This window comes from Sinohyriopsis cumingii, unplaced genomic scaffold, assembly GCF_028554795.1.
Source record: "Sinohyriopsis cumingii isolate HCF-2022 unplaced genomic scaffold, ASM2855479v2 utg000309l, whole genome shotgun sequence".
Classification (NCBI taxonomy): domain Eukaryota; kingdom Metazoa; phylum Mollusca; class Bivalvia; order Unionida; family Unionidae; genus Sinohyriopsis; species Sinohyriopsis cumingii.
Window position 1 is genome coordinate 546,330 of NW_028315887.1, and position 20,369 is coordinate 566,698.

General features: G+C 36.1%; 1 protein-coding gene across 2 annotated transcripts in view; it reads left to right on the forward strand.

Annotated features, from left to right (window-relative positions):
• Positions 1-19,569, forward strand: part of LOC149774361 (uncharacterized) — a 38,359-nt gene extending 18,790 nt beyond the window's left edge. For both annotated transcript variants that reach the window (XM_089945370.1, XM_089945371.1), the window contains 4 exons: positions 4,486-4,551; positions 7,920-7,991; positions 9,201-9,332; positions 12,880-19,569. In XM_089945370.1, coding sequence (XP_089801496.1) covers positions 4,486-4,551; positions 7,920-7,991; positions 9,201-9,332; positions 12,880-13,084 — 475 coding nt within the window. In that variant the 3' untranslated portion in view covers positions 13,085-19,569. The remainder of the gene's footprint in view (positions 1-4,485; positions 4,552-7,919; positions 7,992-9,200; positions 9,333-12,879) is intronic.
• The last annotated feature ends 800 nt before the right edge of the window (positions 19,570-20,369 follow it).

The following is a 20,369-nucleotide window of genomic DNA, read 5'->3' on the forward strand; positions in this document are numbered from 1 at the left end:
TCTCAAGGAGCTAGCTGATGCAGAAGCTAGGTCCTGCTGGTAGAGATGGTGAGTTAGAAATTGGTGCACGCTGTCGAAAAAGGTCCATGCTCTGTTGCATGCCTGCTTCCGTGCTGGAGTTGAGGGCACAGTCATCTGCAAACAGGAGGTTTCGACTTGGATTTTGGTTTTGGTTTGAAGCCTCCTCAGGTTGAACAACTTCCCATCCAGATGGTATCGGAGACTTACCCCCACGTCACTGTCCTTAAAAGCATCCAATAATAATGTGGATAACATAAGGCTGAAGAGAGTGGGAGAAAAGAAGCATTCGTAACTGCAGATGGATCGGAATAGTTGCCTTGGTCCTGGACTAAGGCAAGCATGCCATCATGAAAATGCCTCACCATTTCAACGAAGACTTCTGGACATCCAAATATGGCCATGATCTTCCAAAGACCTTCCTGGCTGACAGTGTCGAATGTATTAGGTCCACGAAGGTGGTGTATAGCTGAACATCTTGTTCAAGACACTTTTCTTGCATCTGCCTGGCAGCAAAGATCATGTCGATGGTGCCTCTCTCCTTTCTCAAGCCACACTGACTTTCTGAAAGTAGGCCATGATCAATGTGCTCTGTGAGTCTGTTCAGCAGTAGCCTGGTTAGGACCTTGTCGCAGGATTGGCGAATGCCTTTGCGCTTGTAAATGTGGATGATGGATGCATCTTTAAATTCCTAGGGTATGCGTTTCTGCTTCCACATCCCACATAACATCTCTGTTAGTCTTTGCAGTAGCTTAGGCCCACCAAACTTCTATATCTCAGTTGGGATGGGGTCTCCTCCTGGAGCTTTCCCACTGGACAGGAACTCGATGTCCTTATGAGTTTCCAGCACTGTTGGAGGGTCAGCCAATCTCTCGTTGAGATCCACCTGGGGTAGACAGTTTATCGTTTCATCGTTGATGGAAGAGGGTCTGTTGAGGACACCGTCAAAGTGTTCTGCCCAGCGATCCAGGATCTTCTCCTTCTCGGTTATGAAAGTGCTGAAATTGGAACTCAAGTGTGGGGCTGTGACAGATGTTACTGGGCCATAAACATCACGAAGAGCACTATAGAAATTCTTCATGTCGTGTCTGTCGGCAAATGACTGAATATCATCAGCCTTTCTGCACAACCATGTATCCTGCATCTTGCGCAGTTTCTTCTGCACAGCTTGGCATACTCTGCTGAAGGCGTCTTTCTTTGCGGCGGACTTGGTGGGTCGATGTTGTACGCACGATGGAGACGATGCTTCTCCTCTAGCAGGGAATGTATTTCTTCCCAGTGACGCCAAGGGTTTTAGATGCAGCAGAGTACACCAGATGTTTAAAGGCCGCTCAGCATTTATCTACGTCGTTGGTATCAGAGTCTGTGGTTTCGAGCTGGCTTCTCAGCGCTTCAGGCAGAGCTTGCTCAGTGTTTCAGACTCTCAGCCTGGAGACGTTGAGTCGCTTTGGCATTTTAATTCCATGTGGACGTCTAAGAGGTTGAATTCTAAGATTCCTCTTGGAAATCGGTAGCCTGTGGTCTGTCCAGCAGTCAGCACCACACATGGCCTTGGTCACACGAACATACTGCCTGTCATTCCTACGGACTAGGATGTAGTCGATCAGATGCCAATGCTTAGACCGTGAGTGCATTCAAGTTGTTTTATTACGGTTAGGCAGACGGAATACGGTGTTTGTGATCAGGAGATCATATGTTGCCCACATCTTCAAGAGCAGGTGTCCATTGTTGTTGCCAATGCCATGTCAACCAATAACTCACTCCCATCAGATGTGGTCCGCGCAAACTTTGGCGTTAAAATCACCAGGAATGCTCAGCTTGTCTGACTTTGGTACTGAAGCAATCAGAGCTTCCAGATCCTGGTAGAACTTGCCTTTGGCTTCCTCCGAGTTGGTTATAGTTTATGCATAATCACTATTGAGTGTGGCTTACTTTTTTCATGTAAAGGGTAGCTTCAGCGTTATTAGCCATTCATTAATTCCCTTTGGTAAGATGGAGAGCTTATTTACCAAACTCTACTTGACAACGAAACAAACTCCAGACTCACAACGTTCATCAGTGCCACGTCCACTCCAAAAAAAGGGTGTAACCAGCTACAATTTCGGTCAGCTGGCCCTCGTCAGCCAAACGAGTTTCACTCAGGGCTGCTATATCTATCGTGTAGCGAGCAAGTTCTCATACAATCAGGACAGTTCTTGTATACGGTCTGTCAGCATCTGCACGATCCAACAGAGTGCGTATGTTCCACTCACCAAGAGTGAGTGGAACCTTTCGGGTTTTCTATTGTTTTAAGCGCAAAAATAGGATTCCCTCCAGCCGCGGTAAGCTTCGCGGGGTAGTTGAAGCAGTCTATTTTTAGGGCACCTTTTCTAGCCCCTTCCTCAGACTACAGAGGTAAGCAGCGCTATCCTGAAGAGGTCTGCTTAGTCCTCAGACGGCTGCCGACATCAATTTCTGCTTCAGATCAGTGAAAGACAAACCTATGGCCTGAGCCGCCTGCGTTTAGGTCCGCCACTACGGCTGCCATTTCGTCCACACCTGCCACGTCGCAGCTCGCCCATCGCCGCAGGACTTGGACACGGGTGATGAGTGATCATATAAATGACTCGCGCGTGAGTTGGATTAAAGTGAGGTAGAGTTGAGGTGCGTCAGCCTCACTCTCTCGTCCGAGCCTCACTTTTTCCACTGGCAAGACGTAGACAAGACGGCTAGAATGGAGACTGGATGCAGTGGATGACCAAGGCGTCCTACGTGTCTTGCTGTGCTTTTAGCGCTCCACATCGCTTTGCTGTGTCCGCCTTCCTGCCTATTGATCTTCTGGTGGTTCATCCGCGCAGTCCGCCGGGTCCAGTCTTCACATGCAATGAGTGACAATCCTAACTCACCAAGGGTTTGAGACCCGTCGGTTATTGTCAACCTGGTTTAGCCGACAAGTCGAAGCCGTTGCCCGTGGTGTGGCCGCTGAGCATGCTACAGCTTCTTGGAGCCACAGGTGAGAGCTGAGCGTCAAGTGGGGACCAGATGTGCACTAGCTAGGGAGAACGACTGCTACCTCCACCAGAGGTACTACCCCTCTATGAGCACCCCTTACACCACCATTAGAGCACCAAACTGAAACACGGTTTATATTAAAATGTAAACAGCACTACATCACCAAACTGAAACACGGTCTATATTAAAATGTATAAAGCACTACACAGGTAAAATAAATATATCGGCATCATTGCTGTAACCTGTTATATTTTCTTTGTTTCAGTCAGTTAAATAGATCAACCACGGGCACAAAAAACCACAAAAAATTTTTCTTGCCAAATTGAAATACTTAATTCGCCAAAATGTAAAGTTATAAAATGAAATCTCTTCCCTTTTGAATGATATATTTGTATTGGTCTTTTGATTTTGGTTTCCGTAACAAATCAGCATGTCAATATATATTTTGTTTAAGTTTATGTTTTGAAATAGTTATTTCGTGTGTGTGTGTGTGTGTTTGTGTGTGAGTGTGTGTGTGTGTGTGTGAGAGAGAGAGAGAGAGAGAGAGAGAGAGAGAGAGTGTGTGTGTGTGGTAACACAATGCAATAATAGTGTACAGTAGCATTAGCTCATTCAAAAAGTAAAGATTCACCCACGACAAATACATAAAACACAATAAAAAGAAAGAAAATGAACGTCGAAAGACAAAATCCTCTACTTCATGTGTAACACTTCAAATAACTTGAACGATTGATCGACCTGTACCAAATGACATACAGCAAACATTCCTTGCACATTTTCACATTATGGTGAGCGAAGAGTAATTTTTAAAAGAATTATCGTGGATGTGATATTTTTTATAACACGTTTATTTAAATCTTAGTTGTTCAGCGTTTATGTAATAATAATAATAATAATAATAAAATCATGCCGGTGAAGATGTCCGTTTTGATTCCTCCAAATACAAACCGTTGAGTTGGAGCGTTCTTAGTTATATATTAGGTTCATTTTCCATCCTAGCTTCTACGCTCCATTTTATGTTGCGATCATTTCCAGTTGAAGTAATACTAATCAAACTATGACTAGGGAATAAGAAATGTTTTTCCAATTAGCTTTTCTCTATGCAGTTGGATAATGGAGGTTTATTTATTATTTATAATTCTCCGTCTCTCCCACATCCTGTAGCCTGCACGTGATGACATACATCACATTTTCCGCCTTATTAGAGCTATAAATATTCAGCTTTTCGCCCATAAAAATGCGTGGAAATGTACAAGATTTTATCATGGTTAGATTTGTATCTTTAGCCATTATTTAATTATGATATGCCAATGAGTGTTCGGGTTATAGATGACTTCAGTTTTGGTCTGGCAACAATCTTGATGTATTTTCTATAAGATATTACAATTTGAGAATATGATTATGTTGCAAATAAAATTTGCATGCTCGAAAATGTCTCACTTCTCAATTTGAAGCCTTTTTCCGAAAATTGTATAGAGCTATTGATGATCTACGGCAAAACGTAGAGGAGTACCAGTCAAGAATGGAAGATACAGAGAGGCGGTATGTACTTTCATTTCCGTAGGAATTGCTGTATTGGATCCAAATGTAAACATCAGACAATCTAATACTTACATTTGTTTATCAAAAATAAAACTGAACGCGCAAAAATATTTACATTTATTTATACTTTTCATGTGTCCCAACAAGATAAAAAAAAATATATTCTTGGTTCTGTATTTGTTTCATGCAGGTTCGAACATTGTTTTTCTGAGATATCAATATACCCATTTAACGTGCAGATCTGCTTCAAATTTGTGATTAAAAATCAGAGAGTATTATTAGCCATAAAATATAGTTTAGATTTTATATTTTATTTTAAATAAACCTCACTTCCCATCATCTTCATTTTCTTGCAAAGAAATACAAAACTATGAAACAATTAAATGATTAAGTTCCTTAAAAACAACATCATCTCGTAACTTTGCCATTGAAAGTTGTACAAGTGTAACCACAAAAACAACATCATCTCGTAACGTTGCCATTGAAAGTTGTTCAAGTTTAACCACAAAAACGACTTCATCTCGTAACGTTGCCATTGAAAGTTGTACAAGTGTAACCACAAAAGTAACATCATCACGTAACTTTGCCATTGAAACTTGTACAAGTGGAACCATAAAAACAAGACAGTGACATTCTTTTACATTAATTTAACTGACCTAAAGTTAGCTAATGCTATTTGAGTATTTCAGGAAGTAAATACATTTTTACACAACCCACTTTTATAGCTTTAAAATCGCTTCTAATAAACCAACTAGGAAAGCCTACTTATTAATAAAGTGATATAATCCTTCACTACTTTCCAAAGTCGTACCAGGTCATTAAAATAACCGATTGATAATTTCAATTCTTTTTCTCTTCAGATTTAGCTCAGAAAATGTTGTTCTTTTTTAACTTATAGGTTGAATACCACCTGCATACATAAATATGTCTACGTCTGTGATAAATTCCAACTGATTAATCATCATTAAAAGCAAAGAAATAAAGTGAACAAATATCAATTTATTAAACAGGGTACACCATTTTATAGAACTCCCACCTACTCCACCCCTCCCTCATGGATAAGGGACACAATTGCATGGAAATATGTGAAGTATGGAAGAAAAGAGAATCTAAGCATGACGAAAGACTTGAACTTGAATTTATACGAAGTAACCTGAAGAAACTCGAACTGTTATAAATGTATGAGTACACCATATTTGGGGAATAGGTTTACGGTATTACCCATATCAATAATATAACTTTGCAATAACCTGTCGAGACGAGAAAGTCGTACTATAATCAACAGGCCGATTTACATTGCGTCACCACACTTTCTGTTTGCAAAGTAAACACGATGCGCGCGCATACTGGTTTTTTGAAGCTTGTTTACCTGACGATAACGAGCTTACATATATATTATAAATGTTTGTCTATATAATTGATGAGTGAGAAAAAAAAATGCGTCTCAAAAGAAAGTACGCAAGCGTCTATTATGATAGCCTTAACAAGGAGGAGTAGTGAAATTTTAGAACAAAAGTAACTTTGAAGGATGGAACTGTTCTCCACTTGATTCAGAGGGAAACTAAAGATATGACCCTCTCTAACTGGAGAGTGTGTTAACATTAGTTCTCCCTGAATCATATTTATATTACCTCTAAATAGAGATATGACTACTTCAAATTCCTGGGCAATTTTATGACTTGATAATGACATGCTTACATAAGAATTGACACTTTAGGGTCAGCATAATTCATAGACTGTTAACTTCATGTAGTAGCAATAACCACCTGGTCAGTATATCCATAACTATATAAATAAATTTAGCATTTTGGGAAAGATCTGGCATTTGTATTGGTATCAAAAGTGAAATTACACTCAATGGCTCATAATTTGAGGATTTGTCAAGTTACTGTCCAGTGATTACTAGTGTTTAGTCCGGGATTGAGATTTTCATATTTCACACCGATTTGATACTTTTTTGTCTCATATTCCTATTTTGAAAAATAACTTTATTTTCAACAAAATGATATCTATGTAGCTTTTGTTTCTGCAGGTACAACTTTTGTTGGCACACACAATCAAGTGTCGCATGGCATAATGGGAAATCTTATATTTTTGCATGCGAAAATATTTAAGAATCTATTTTTCATATATTCACATGTGAAGATATACGAATGAACAAATTTATATGAGAATTATTCAGCCACTAAGTCTCTATATTTCACAGGTAAGTTTAGAATAAAAGCATGTATAAAATGAACTCGCTATTGTTTGTGGGATACCAATTTTCAAGGATTTTTCGGTTGCTATAACAATGAATTCAAATACTCAGTGAACTTATTCTTCTGTAGAAACAATTATGACTAATTTCCATATATACAAATGTAAATACAGATAGAAATATATATTTTTGCACCACCACCCCCCAAAAAACCCACAAACACTTGATATCCACGTAAATGCATTAATTAACAGTATCTCATTAATTTCATGTTCCTGTAAGGATAATCAACGGTAGAATTAGAACTAAATGCACAAAGTGGTTAATATTTTAGGCACATTAATGGATAAATCCTGTTACAGTATTGAACATTTACTGTCCTACCACTTAAAAATATTTTGAATAATTCAATGCAGGAATTAAGATATGGCTGGAAAACAATGGCCATGTTTTTTAGCATTCTGATGTTTTGGTGCATCATATTGTGAATTACTCGAATCCTGGAGTTCCACATCCTAGAATTCCCCATGCAAGGTATAGGTGGGTGATCAATTACAACTGGAAATTAGATCGGATGACTGTAACTATCATTGGCAAGACTGGGTACTTACATTTAAACTGTGTACTTACATTTAGAATGGGTACTTACATTTAGACAAAAATTATTGTTATTATCCTGATTTCTCCTACCCACATAAATCTCATATAATATATGTTATAGTAATTATACATTGTTGTTAAAAAATAACTACAATGGCCAAGTGTATTGTTGTTTTGTTTCACTGATAACTGCTCAAAGACAAATTGCAAAACAAATGCTTACAAAATGCTTAAATTAAATGCTTTTTTTAAGTTTAAATGCTTATTATTCTTTCCTATCATTCCAAAATCTATGCTATATACCGTTAATGTAAATGAAAGAAATATAATCATTCGTGACTCTATTGTCCTCCCTTCATCTTAAAGGACGCATGAATATGCAAGATATCATACAATGATTATTCTTTACAGAAATTGACCCTTAGTCTCATCCTATTCCGTAAATTAAACATTTAGAGTGAGACGATTCGCTCTGTGATTTTCTTGCGGATATAAAAGATAGATTTTTATCTATTAAATGATAAATTATCTGTCGTGTAAAAATGTTAATCTTCTGGTAATATTTCAGGAAGGAAGAAATATCATATCAACTTGAAGATGAAAGGAGAAAGAATGAAGAGTTAACAAACGAAATTGAGAGGTAGGTCACCATCAGCACTATCACTTCCAACATTATATCATCGTCGTCGTCATCATCATCATCGTCATCATCATCATCATCGTCGTCACAATTAAACGAAGTACCAACATATTTAACACGTGCATTTGCAAACACCGTCACTGATAAATGTCTTAACGTGACGTTTATTGGCGATTTTACCACCGATGAATGTCATTGACACAGGAAAACGCATTTTCAGATTTGAGATTGCAGATGTTCATAAATGCGGATAAATGTCACAGGTGACATAGAATTTACAAATTGTTGCTCAAAGCAGCTTAAAATATGTCGGCATCCATCTATTTATAGGTTCACAGATTAGTATTAAACCTTCTCTAGGTCTAGCAAGCCTTTAATTAGTGTTGCAAGTACCGTTATATTTACATTTTAGGACTAAATATGACCATTTAATTAGTGTTGCAAGTACCGTTATATTTACATTTTATGACTAAATAGGACTATTTAATTAGTGTTGCAAGTACTGTTATATTTACATTTTATGACTAAATAGGACTATTTAATTCGTGTTGCAAGTATTGTTATATTTGCATTTTATGACTAAATAGGATTCGTGTTGCAAGTACTGTTATATTTACCCTTTATGACTATATAGGACCATTTAATTATTGTTGCAATTACTGTTACGTTTACCTTTTATGACTAAATAGGACCATTTATAATGAGAACAAGTTGTAAAACTGCGAGGGGAAAGTAACTCAGTTTCCCATTCATATATTAAATATATTTCCAGCTAGACCAAGATCTGCATCAGAAGACAAAAAAATAACATGCTTAATAGACTCGTACACAAAGCGTGACTCAGCGGAATAACAAGCATTTACATTATGGCCAAAACTTCAAAACAATCATGGATTATTAAGACATAGAAACTAAAGAATAGAGTACTAGAAAACGCGTTATCATTCGCAACTAAGGCTCACAAATTTAAAACCCAGCTAGCCGTACTTGCCAAACATTATAGACCTTTACAATTGTTGTGTGTGTGTGTGTGTGTGTGTGTGAATCACAATATTATCTGCAATAACAACTATGGACATGGCAGATTGTCATGCAAAAGGTTGGGATTAGTATTTATTATTATTAGTAGTAGTAGTATTAACATCATTGTCATAATAATACAATTATTTACTACTACTACTACTGCTACTACTAGTACTACATTTTCAGAATCAAAGAGCAGATGAAGGAAGAGTGGAAAACACAGCTGGATGATTTAAAAGCGAAAATCGTACAGACATCTGCAGATCAGGTGGAAAGTGTCATGAGGCATTTTGAGAACAAAGAAAAGTCCTTATCCAGGTAATACCATATACATGTATGTGTGGATAATACATCCCAGCGTGTGTTTGAATAGCCAGCCTTTCGTTTATGCAAGGAGAGACGTTGTAGCTTAATGGCCAACGTGCTGGACATGGTTGCCTTGTTTTGTCCATATGTAACACTCTTTACTTGTGTTACCGAACATAACTCACCAAAGCATTTCTGTAAAACTGGCTCGACAAAACCATAATTGTTTTGTGTGCCTGTGATCCACTTCAGTACTTTCATTTATACAGGAAACACGTTTTATTTTTTAAATAATCACACATACAATATGTTTGAGCATATTGGACAAATCTCCTCCTCGTCAAGTACATGTTGTTATAGGAGTCATTGTGGTGTGACTTATTTCAGGGGAAATTAACACGGGCATTTTTATCGGCATGAGGGGAATGAAACTTTTAACATTGTGGGTAACTCTGGATAAGATAAACATGAATTTAACATTATGGAACGGTACGGGGATAATGGAAATTAATGTCAAGGGGGAGCAGAATATTATGGGTCACATAATACAGTTTTTGGACGATGGTTGGTGTGTGGTGTTTATCGGCACAGCAACACGTGTAGGCTATTTAGTATAGAGGCAATTTGCCTGTGACCATTAATCACATGTTAAGACAAAGGGACCTCTTGGTGGACTGGGTAAGTTGTGGTGAAATTGCAACTGCAAATGCAGATACAGAGAGTACAATCTTCTTTTTTCATGAAATACCAAGAGCTTCAAGAGAAATATGGACCAGAAAAACTGCTGTAAACCTGTTAAGTGTGACACTTAATAATCGGCCCATCAAACTCATTATACTTTAATGATCCAGCAGGGGGACGAGTGCTTGTGGGAATTCAACATCATGATTCACTGCTGTGATCTATGGAGCTTGAACATTGCTGGTGTCTAGTGGGGCTTAGGAAAACTTATCATCTGGGCTGGTAAAATGATGTAGGGAAAGTAACATTATCGGTCACTATAAGGATGATGGGAATAACATTATGGATCTCAAATGGGGAGAAAGGAACTTTGAAAATGATAATATGGCACAGTGCCCTGTGAAAATCGAGCAAGAATGGGTCGTTATGGTGGAGAAAAATAATGGTAGGAATAAACGGATGGGAAAGACACGGAAAGATGTGCATCTTATTATTGAGAGTTGACTCATCCTTAAAGACAAACTCTTGTTCTTGAAGACAAACACAAAGAAAGACGGGTATACATTCATCTTTGCAGTCCAATTACTTACCTTTCAATCCAATACACATTTCCCCACGTTTTCAGTTCATTAGGTGCTGGAAACGGTATGATAGTCTATAACAAGATTATAAACGTCTATTCTTACAGACCTGTAGTACACGAGGACAAGCAAGGAAAGATTATGTTGTGATCACTGTGATGAAGAAAGAGATATAAAATGATAATTAAAGACAAGCGCCCTTAAATACAACCACAAACACTTTTATAAACGTATTAATGATAGAACCCTTAACAATTTCTCTTAAATCGAACACAATACTTACAAACTAAAAGATGATGAAAAGGGGAGAATGGTAGTTGTATTTAAGAGATAGAGTTTTTATGTGTACTTGTGTGTTCGTGTACAAATACAGTCAAACACAAAAAGATAAAATGGAATTGTATGATTAGTATCTCTTCTCTTTGTTATGGGAGAGTGAGGCTGAAAAGGGCCTAGGGTCTTCCTTGGAAAGCTTTGTTAGCTCTACTGGTGAGAGACCAGAATAGTTTATGGAAGAGAACCTTGTCCATCGTCCCCTCATCCGTTAGCACACAATTGTTATCGATACTCCTCGATTATTGTGGAGGATTTCCATGAAACATTACACACACATACATTTATCTAGTTGATCCTAAATGGGAACTGTGCCACATGGAAATCCAATATGGCTGCGAGGAGGTGCCTCTATGAAATCGGTTCTAATCTGAACATGGTGGCCATATTAAAAATGTTGTTATTGCAACTCCCCCTCGAGGGTTGGTCAAATGAACACGGGATTCTTACTACACAAAATGTACGATGCCTAGTTGATGCTAAAAGAAAAGGGTGCTGCTCGGGCGCCATATTTACCATCTTAAGAATATTGTTATCACTGCTTCTGAAAGAATTGTCATATCAAGATGGGGTTCTGAACGAATGGTCATATCAAGATGGGGTTCTGAACGAATGGTCATATCAAGATGGGGTTTTCAATGGTCATATCAAGATGGGGTTTTCATTGGTCATATCAAGATGAGGTTTTCAATGGTCATATCAAGATGGGGTTTTCATTGGTCATATCAAGATGAGGTTTTCAATGGTCATATCAAGACGGGGTTTTCAATGGTCATGTCAAGATGGGGTTTTCAATGGTCATATCAAAATGGGGTTTTCATTGGTCATATCAAGATGAGGTTTTCAATGGTCATATCAAGATGGGGATTTCAATGGTCATATCAAGATGGGGTTTTCAATAGTCATATCAAGATGGGGTTTTCAATGGTCATATCAAGATGAGGTTTTCAATAGTCATATCAAGATGAGGTTTTCAATGGCCATATCAATATCGGGTTTTCAATGGTCATATCAATATCGGGTTTTCAATAGTCATATCAAGATGAGGTTTTGAATGGTCATATCAAGATGGGGTTTTCAATGGTCATATCAAGATGAGGTTTTCAATAGTCATATCAAAATGGGGTTTTCAATGGCCATATCAATATCGGGTTTTCAGTGGTCATATCAATATCGGGTTTTCAATGGTCATGTCAAGATCTGGTTTCCAATGGTCATATCAAAATTGGGTTTTCAATGGTCATATCAAGATGAGGTTTTCAATAGTCATATCAAGATGGGGTTTTCAATGGCCATATCAATATCGGGTTTTCATTGATCATATCAATATTGGGTTTTCAATGGTCATATCAATATCGGGTTTTCAATGGTCATATCAAGATCGGGTTTTCAATTGTATCAAGATCTGGTTTTCAATGGTCATATCCAGATGGAGTTTTCAATGGTCATATCCAGATGGAGTTTTCAGTGGTCATATCCAGATGGGGTTTTCAATGAAAGACGTCTTATGATGTCTAGTTGGTCGCAAGGAAAGTAATGCAAATCTGAGTTCCAATATGGCCACCATAACGGCGATCTTAAGCATTTTCTAATAGCTTCTTCTAACACTGATATTGTGCTTTCACCAAAAAAACTTCTCAAAATGTCGTGTTTATTATGAATGAAACTGGTGCGCATCTGATACTGAATATGGCTACCTAGATAGTCATCGTCAAAAAATCTTGATATTGTTACTTCTCCAAAACGGAAAGTCAGATCAACATAAAGCAGCCACTTTGAATGATGTCTTGTGGGCCCAAAGTGATGCCGTTGGCCATAAATAATAATGGGGCCATTCTGAAATCCACAATTGCTAATTTAAGAGTATTTTTATTGCTGAAGAATATCACAAAATGTTTCAGTACTCCATTAAACTAAAACGTGTCAAGGCTATGCTTGACAACTAATGTTCTATTTATTCTCAGATTGCTGGACATCCACGAAGAGCCTGTGAAGCTATGCCCAGTCTGCAGTAAGAGTTTTCCGATTGATGTTGCAGATGAATTTTTTGAAAATCATGTAATGGATCATGTCGAAGGCATCTGCCCCATCTGCCGTATGACTAAAGGCGAGAACATGAGTGACGATGATTTCACGCGTCACGTAAACAAACATTACGAGGAAAATTAGTAAACTGACAAAAGCGGGAACAAAAAGAACTCCTAATGAAAGCAAATGTCTAAATTGCAATATCAAATATGACTTTTACAGCCGACAGATTCAAACTCTGAAAGCTTTCGTTAAAATCTTATGTTCGCATTGTTTTGAAACATAAGGCAATCATTAATAGAAATCATAACAGTTATTAGTTTTCAGGAATAAAAACTAATTATGGTATTCATGGTAGTCGTAGTATAGAAATAAATGTTCATAACCTTCAATTTTAACTCCATAAGTTTTTCATGCTTTGGTTGTTTCAAAAAAAATGCAGGCTTTTCTTGTATATTTGAAAAGGTCTTTGACTGTATCATAAATTTCTTTGTCCACTGTGCATCATCTATTCACGATTTATATTAACAATTGCTTCTCAAAACCCGTTTGACCACCTGAAACACTCTGGCATCTACACCTTTAATATTTTTTAATTTGATGCTGACCTATCATTCAACATGGCTGCCATTGTTATAAAGATACCAACCTTTAAACAACATTTTTCAGACGTATCTGAACAGAGTTTAACAAATTTCCACAGAATACATCTCAACATTAAAATATTTCAAACGTGTAAAGAACGTTTAGACGACATTTTCTTACAAACTGCTCAAACGACTATCATCTAATTTGGAATACCCATTTCTAGCATAAAGGTCTTTAAAATCTGTCGGAATGATTACAATCTGCCATCATATATGGCAACCATTAGTAAAACTAAAAAGAACCTTTAACTTACTTCTCAAATGCCAATGAGTTTATCAAATTTGACAAAAAGCATTTTGGTATGGATACATTTCAAGTTTGTGCAAATGATGTTAATACACTGTATAATATGTCTACAACTGATAAATATAGCAAGGCTTTTCAATGGACTTTCAAAACCGGCTTGTCCAAATTTAACAATGAGCCTACTAGCATATTTAAATCTGTACAAATGGTGCTAATCCATTGTCAAATATGGCCGCCATTTCTAAAATTTATAAATTCTTCTAACGATTTTTTGTCAATAAATGCTTTACAGTATTTGGCATTCTGGCATATAGGGCTTTAACATAAATGATGTCACGCAACCACCAGATTCGATTGCATTTACCAAACATAGAAACTCCTCAAGCAACATCTTCTCCAAAATCATTGAGTGGAGATTGACTAATTTTAACAGAAAGCATCCTTGCATAAAGGACTTTTAAGTTTGTACAAATGATGCAGATTTGCAATCAAACATGGACAAGATTGATAAAACTAGAAAAACGCTCGAGTAGAACTTTTCAAAAACTTTTCCGCAAAATTTGACTAAATTTGGCAGAAAGTATCCTGGCTTTTACGATTTTAGAGTTTGTACAAATAAAGGAATACTGCCATGGAATCACTTTCATCCAATTTGGCAAAATATATTCTGAAACTAAAAGTGTTCAGTTTAATACAATAGACGTCAATCTAACAAGAAAATGGTCAATGTTACTAAAATTGAAACACCTCTTCGTACAATATAATCAACAAAATTTAATCTACCGTGATAGAAAGCATTGTAGCATTTTACCGGTGATACAGTTCCTCCACAAATGTGGCCATCATTGCTAAAATACAATTGAAAATAAAACACATTTATCAGCAACAAAAAAATAGCTCAACAGGTTTTTGACCAGTTTTGAAAGAAAGCCCATAATTCTGGAGAAATTATGTTGATTTACGATCAAATAGATAAAAACAGACAAACCTCCGAACATTTTGTTTCTTAAAATGTTTGGTAAACAGCATTGAAAGAATTTTTTCAAAAATCGTCCTACTGATCCATATTTGATTGAATATTAGGCTGACTCGGCCATAAGAGTGAATTCGAACCTGTTTTGACCTATTGTTTAGCGTCACCAAAGTTTTTTTTATATCATTAATGAAGAAGTATGGTTATTTTTCAAGGAAACCACCTTTAGTATAACTTACTTTTTTACCCAAGTATTTCTAGCAGATTAATTTTTATTGTATGCTCTCTACCTTATTCTTATATTGACTTGTAGTCAAAGTCCTGGGTCTATCCAAGAGTTTAACTTATGGCGGAACACTCTCACCGCCATTTTACTGATCTGTAGTCAAAGCCCTGGGTCTATTCTAGAATTTTAAAAACTCACACCACTATTATATTGGATCGTGATCTAATTCCTAAGTCTATTCTAGAACTAAAAGGTTAAGGTGGCAAACTCACACCTTCATGAAAACATAAAGTGGGCCCTGAAAATTTAACGCACAATATTCACACATTTTGTTGATCTTTTTTAGCGTGACAAATCTTTTAAGTTAGCTTGGATACCACACTCGCGCTTATCAGAACAGACCCTGGTATTCGATGTTTTTGTTTTCTTCTAACCAATGACATGAGTCGTTATTTGGTTGTGATTTATACTGGTTGTAAAAATATTGCATACTAGTAGTATTTGAATGAGTTACCTTTTAATACCTTTTTCATGTTTCATATTTTTTCATGTTTTCATAGTTTTTTTTCATGTTTTCATACTTTTTTCATGTTTTCATAGTTTTCATAGGTTGTCGACAATTTTCGCATGAGGTTAAAGTGTTGGATGTGAGACATGGGAATATATCATGGCACTCAAACAAATTAAAATTCACATTAAATGCATTGCCTATATTTAATATGTTCTTCCATAACCACCACTGAACTACACCACAATACACCGTGTATATCACAACTTTATTGCATTGATCTGCTACCTGATGTAACAGAATACGTAAATTGCTGTCTTTGTGCAAGTCATATTGATAAGCACCCCCGTTAGTGTAATGTATTTTACCATAAAATGAACTATAATTTAGCTACACTCAAGAGCAGTATGAATGTTACATAGTTTCTACACTCTTACATCACAGCAAATTAATTCACTTTGTCATTTTTCGTTAATCCACCACCCAAAATATGCAATACAAGAAATGATCATGTAAGAATCCCGCTTCTGAACTATGCGAGATCAGGAAAACAATCCTTCTAAGGAAAATTCCTTGCCAAAAGTGCGGAATGCAAAGACATAGCACCAACACCATAATTATTTTTAAAAGCTTCTGAAAATTTTTATTTAATGAAAGAAGATATTTGAAAATTAAACTATACTTACTCAGTATTTTCTCTTAAAATTCTGAATATTTCAGTTTTATTTCTTGTCGTCTTAGAATGGAATGGGCGTAGAATACATAATATGATTTTCTGAGTAATTGTGAAGTAGCTATCAGAATTTTACGGGATTATGGTATTGTAGTAAACCACGAATGTAACACTACAGCAGATAATTATTATTCTGTAAAAATAATAGGATTTTCTACCTGCAAAAATCTCATATTTATATCCCTTTATAATTAAATTCCATGAAAACAACCAACTTCCCATTAATTTAAGATAGAAAATAGTTCTAATTATCAGTTTAATATGCTGTGTGTACTTTGATGCGTACACTTAAAATGGAAGTGGTTCGATCCAAATGATTGTTAAATAAAATACTGAAAAATATTATTGTACTGTGAAACATAAGGTACTAGGACTTTTTAAGTTATTTGGATTAATTAGGTTGGCCTCCATATCCTCTGTAATGCTAGTTCCACTGTTTTATTTCTTGGAGAAAGAAGGTATAGGAAGAGTGTCTTGAAGAAGACATTTTGTTCAACATGGGAACTATTTGCTTACGGATTTGCATTAGACCTTATATTAGTTGCCATTCTGTAGCAAAATATGAGAATAAAAATGTTCATCGCTGTTTTTTATGGGGTTTTTTATGTAGAGAGATGTAAATAAAATTGTCACTTTATTATATACCAAACTTGCTATTGAATTTGAAGATTAGAAAATTAAACTCTACATCACAACATCGCAATTTCGTAACTTAACCTAATTTTAAGCCGTATTAATACGCTGATTCTAAAGATATCAGCGATGTGATGTAATAGAGCGTTTAAATGGGTTGACCTAATTTATTGCAATAAATTACATTTGGGAAATTTTGTCAACTATTTTACCCAATCTGACTAAAAGGCGAGTCTGCAAATGAAACACACCAGGTTTTTAACGTATTGTGTTGAGTCAAACTTTTTTGGCAAAACATACTTTCCCTGCCTGAAAGGCAGTGTAGTTTCATTTATTTGTTCTGTCTCACGAAGAGCCCATTTATATTGATGCAAGAATAACTTATGTTGGCATACACAAGCAAATGTCACATAGCATAATCTGAATTCGTACTGTCATACGTGAAAATACAGTAACGAAACAAAAAATATGAAAGGTATTCTTCAGATAATGTCATTATTTCACTCTTAGATATATTTTTATTTTAAAAAAACATTATTATTGAAAGTATTATTCAGAGGCAGTTTAGGACAAGAGCAGAAATTCTCAATAAAGAACTTTTAATGACAATGAAAATAACTCATGGGGACGGAATGAACTTTTCAAAGGTTCCACCACCCATCAAAAGTTAATTGGACAGGTGTATATATTAACATTTAGAACGGTTTTCTTTATTTCTGCAATCATCTATTCATTTCACATGACCCAAGGCCAAGTGAACTTATAGTATAGGTATACCTCCTTTGTTCATTGTCTGTCCATCTGTCAACGCTTGTTTGTGAACACCCTAGGGTCTTCATGCTTAACTAGATTTTCAAACAGACTTAGTTCATATTTTCAAGATCTCACATACATCTGATTATGAGTACATCCATATACTAATCATGTATTTGTGCATCTGATTGATTGAGCTTACGAGCACTCTGGTGGCCATATTTCTAATCACATTTGGTTTGTAAGCTTACAGATAAAAACCTCGATGATGATTTGAGCTTACAAAAATGGTACTAACAGTTGCCTCGATTGGCGCTCAGCATTAAGAGGTTAGTGTTAGGACTGGTCAGCCTGGTGTCAGGATAATGTGACTGGGTGGGACATCATGATACATGTCTGCGGCATGATGCCCCAGTGCTAGACATCACTATAAACTGTCACACTGCAAACATTGTAGCGATATGACTGAAAAATTGTTAAAGCAGCTACGTTAAAAATCCAAATCACACACTCTAAAGGACTCAATTTATGAATACTCTAGAGACCAAATATTGATCAGATTTGGTCTGTAAGTTTATATCAACATTTCAGATGAGTACAATAATGAGCAACATAGCTGCATATTAATGATCTGATCTTCGGTCTGATTGGCTGAGTTTGTGGACAACGAAGAATCCGTATTTCTGATCAGATTTTGATTGATTTGGTATTTCATCTTATATGATAAAGATCACGAATGCGTATGATTATGAGCCGTATCTGCATATCAACATTTCAAAGCAGCACCCATGGATATTAACAAGGTGATCATGCAAGGTGATCCTGCAACATGGCGTGAAAACACTCGAGAAGCCATATTTCTTATAAGATTTGGAATGTAAGCTTATATCATGAAGTTCTTATGACAATTTCAGAGCAACTGCCATGAATATTAAGAAGGTGATATTTTATCTGATTGGCTGCTTTGTAAACAATGTACAGGCACTATTTCTGATTAGATTAGGCTTGTAAGCTTATATTATGAAGACCTCATACGAGTTTGATCATGAGCGACTTCCACACATATTTTAAGGTGATCTTTCATCTGACTGACCAAGCAAGTCATCACTCTAGAGGCCACATTCTGGCAAAAGAAGTGTATATGGTAGTGATCTGGAGTATGAGATAACCGTACAACCGATAACCAGAGCCTATGTACACTCTAAGACCACATTTCTGATAATATATGTTATTTAGCCATGTATAATCAAGCTCTTAGAGGCGTGTGAGTATGAGTGTGAGTATGAGCGACATCCGTGGGTATTGAGGTGATCCTGAATATGATTGTTTGAGCTTATGCCATAATTTTGCTCAGATTTTTATCAGATTTGGTATGTAAGCTTATATCATTAGGAGTTCTGATGAGTTTGATTATGAGCGGTTATGTTTGCGAAACTTTACATGGCTGTTTCTACAGGAATTCAACCTTTTACTTTTATTATGTTTCAACTAGTGTACTTCAGCTTGTTGCTGATACTGGAAACTATTTGCATTGACCATTAATGGATATATAAATTTTCACACTGGTGTAAAACAGGCGTATCAGTTAACGAAACTTGTGTCAAATAAAAGAAAATCCAAAGTGTCAAATAAAAGGAAATCCAAAGTGTCAAATATAAGAAAATCCAAAGTGTAGCACAAAAAGAAATAATCATAACTAGCAAGAGCTTTTTGAAAACCGGTAAAAAAAGATGGAGACCTGCAGGATTGGAATTTTCTGCATGTTCAGTAATATCCAATAGAACATTTTGACCTGTATGTAAGTTAGATTTTGGAGTGTTTGAGGGGGTTTCAGGTGTGTTTGTTGTTTATATATTTGTATAAGTAGTTCTTGATTGTTATTATTAATAAATTTTTCAACACAAAACACCAGATTATCAATATTTATTCTTCCATATATTCTCCTGTTAAATACCAAGCTGTTTTTGGTGTTATCATTCTCTACAAATCCAACAGCAGTTATGTGTTGTTATGATTCAGTTACACAGTTATCTTGTGATATGATTACCAGTCTTTCATTTCCTTCCATTATTTGTTGTCTTATATTTCACTGGCTTTAACTTTCAAACTATGATCTGGACCTTTGACTCTTTTGTTTCTTCTTGGTGCCCTGTTTAACTACCTCACAAAAAGAAATAGTCAAGACTAACAAGAGCTTTTTCAAAACAGGTAAATAAATGGAGACCTGCAGGATTAGAATTTTCTGCATGCTGCAGTATTAAAATAGAACAATTTGACCTGTGCATAAGTTTTTGGAGAGTTTGAGGGGGATCGGGGGTGTTTGTTGTTAATATATTTGTATAAGTAGTTCTTGATTGTTATTATTAATAAATTTTTCACCTAGCCAAAAAACACCAGATTATCAATATTTATTCTTCCATATATTCTCCTGTTAAATACCAAGCTGTTTTGGTGTTATCATTCTCCACAAATCCAACAGCAGTTATGTGTTGTTATGATTCAGTTACACAGTTATCTTGTGATGTGATTACCAGTCTTTCATTTCCTTCCATTATTCCCTGTCTTTTATTTCCCTGGCTTTAAGTTTCAATTTATGATCTGGACCTTTGACTCTTTTGTTTCTCCTTGGTGCCCTGTTTATCTACCTCTCATGTTTTGCAAATAAAAGGATACATTGATTTTATTTTTACTGACCAGTGTGGTTTA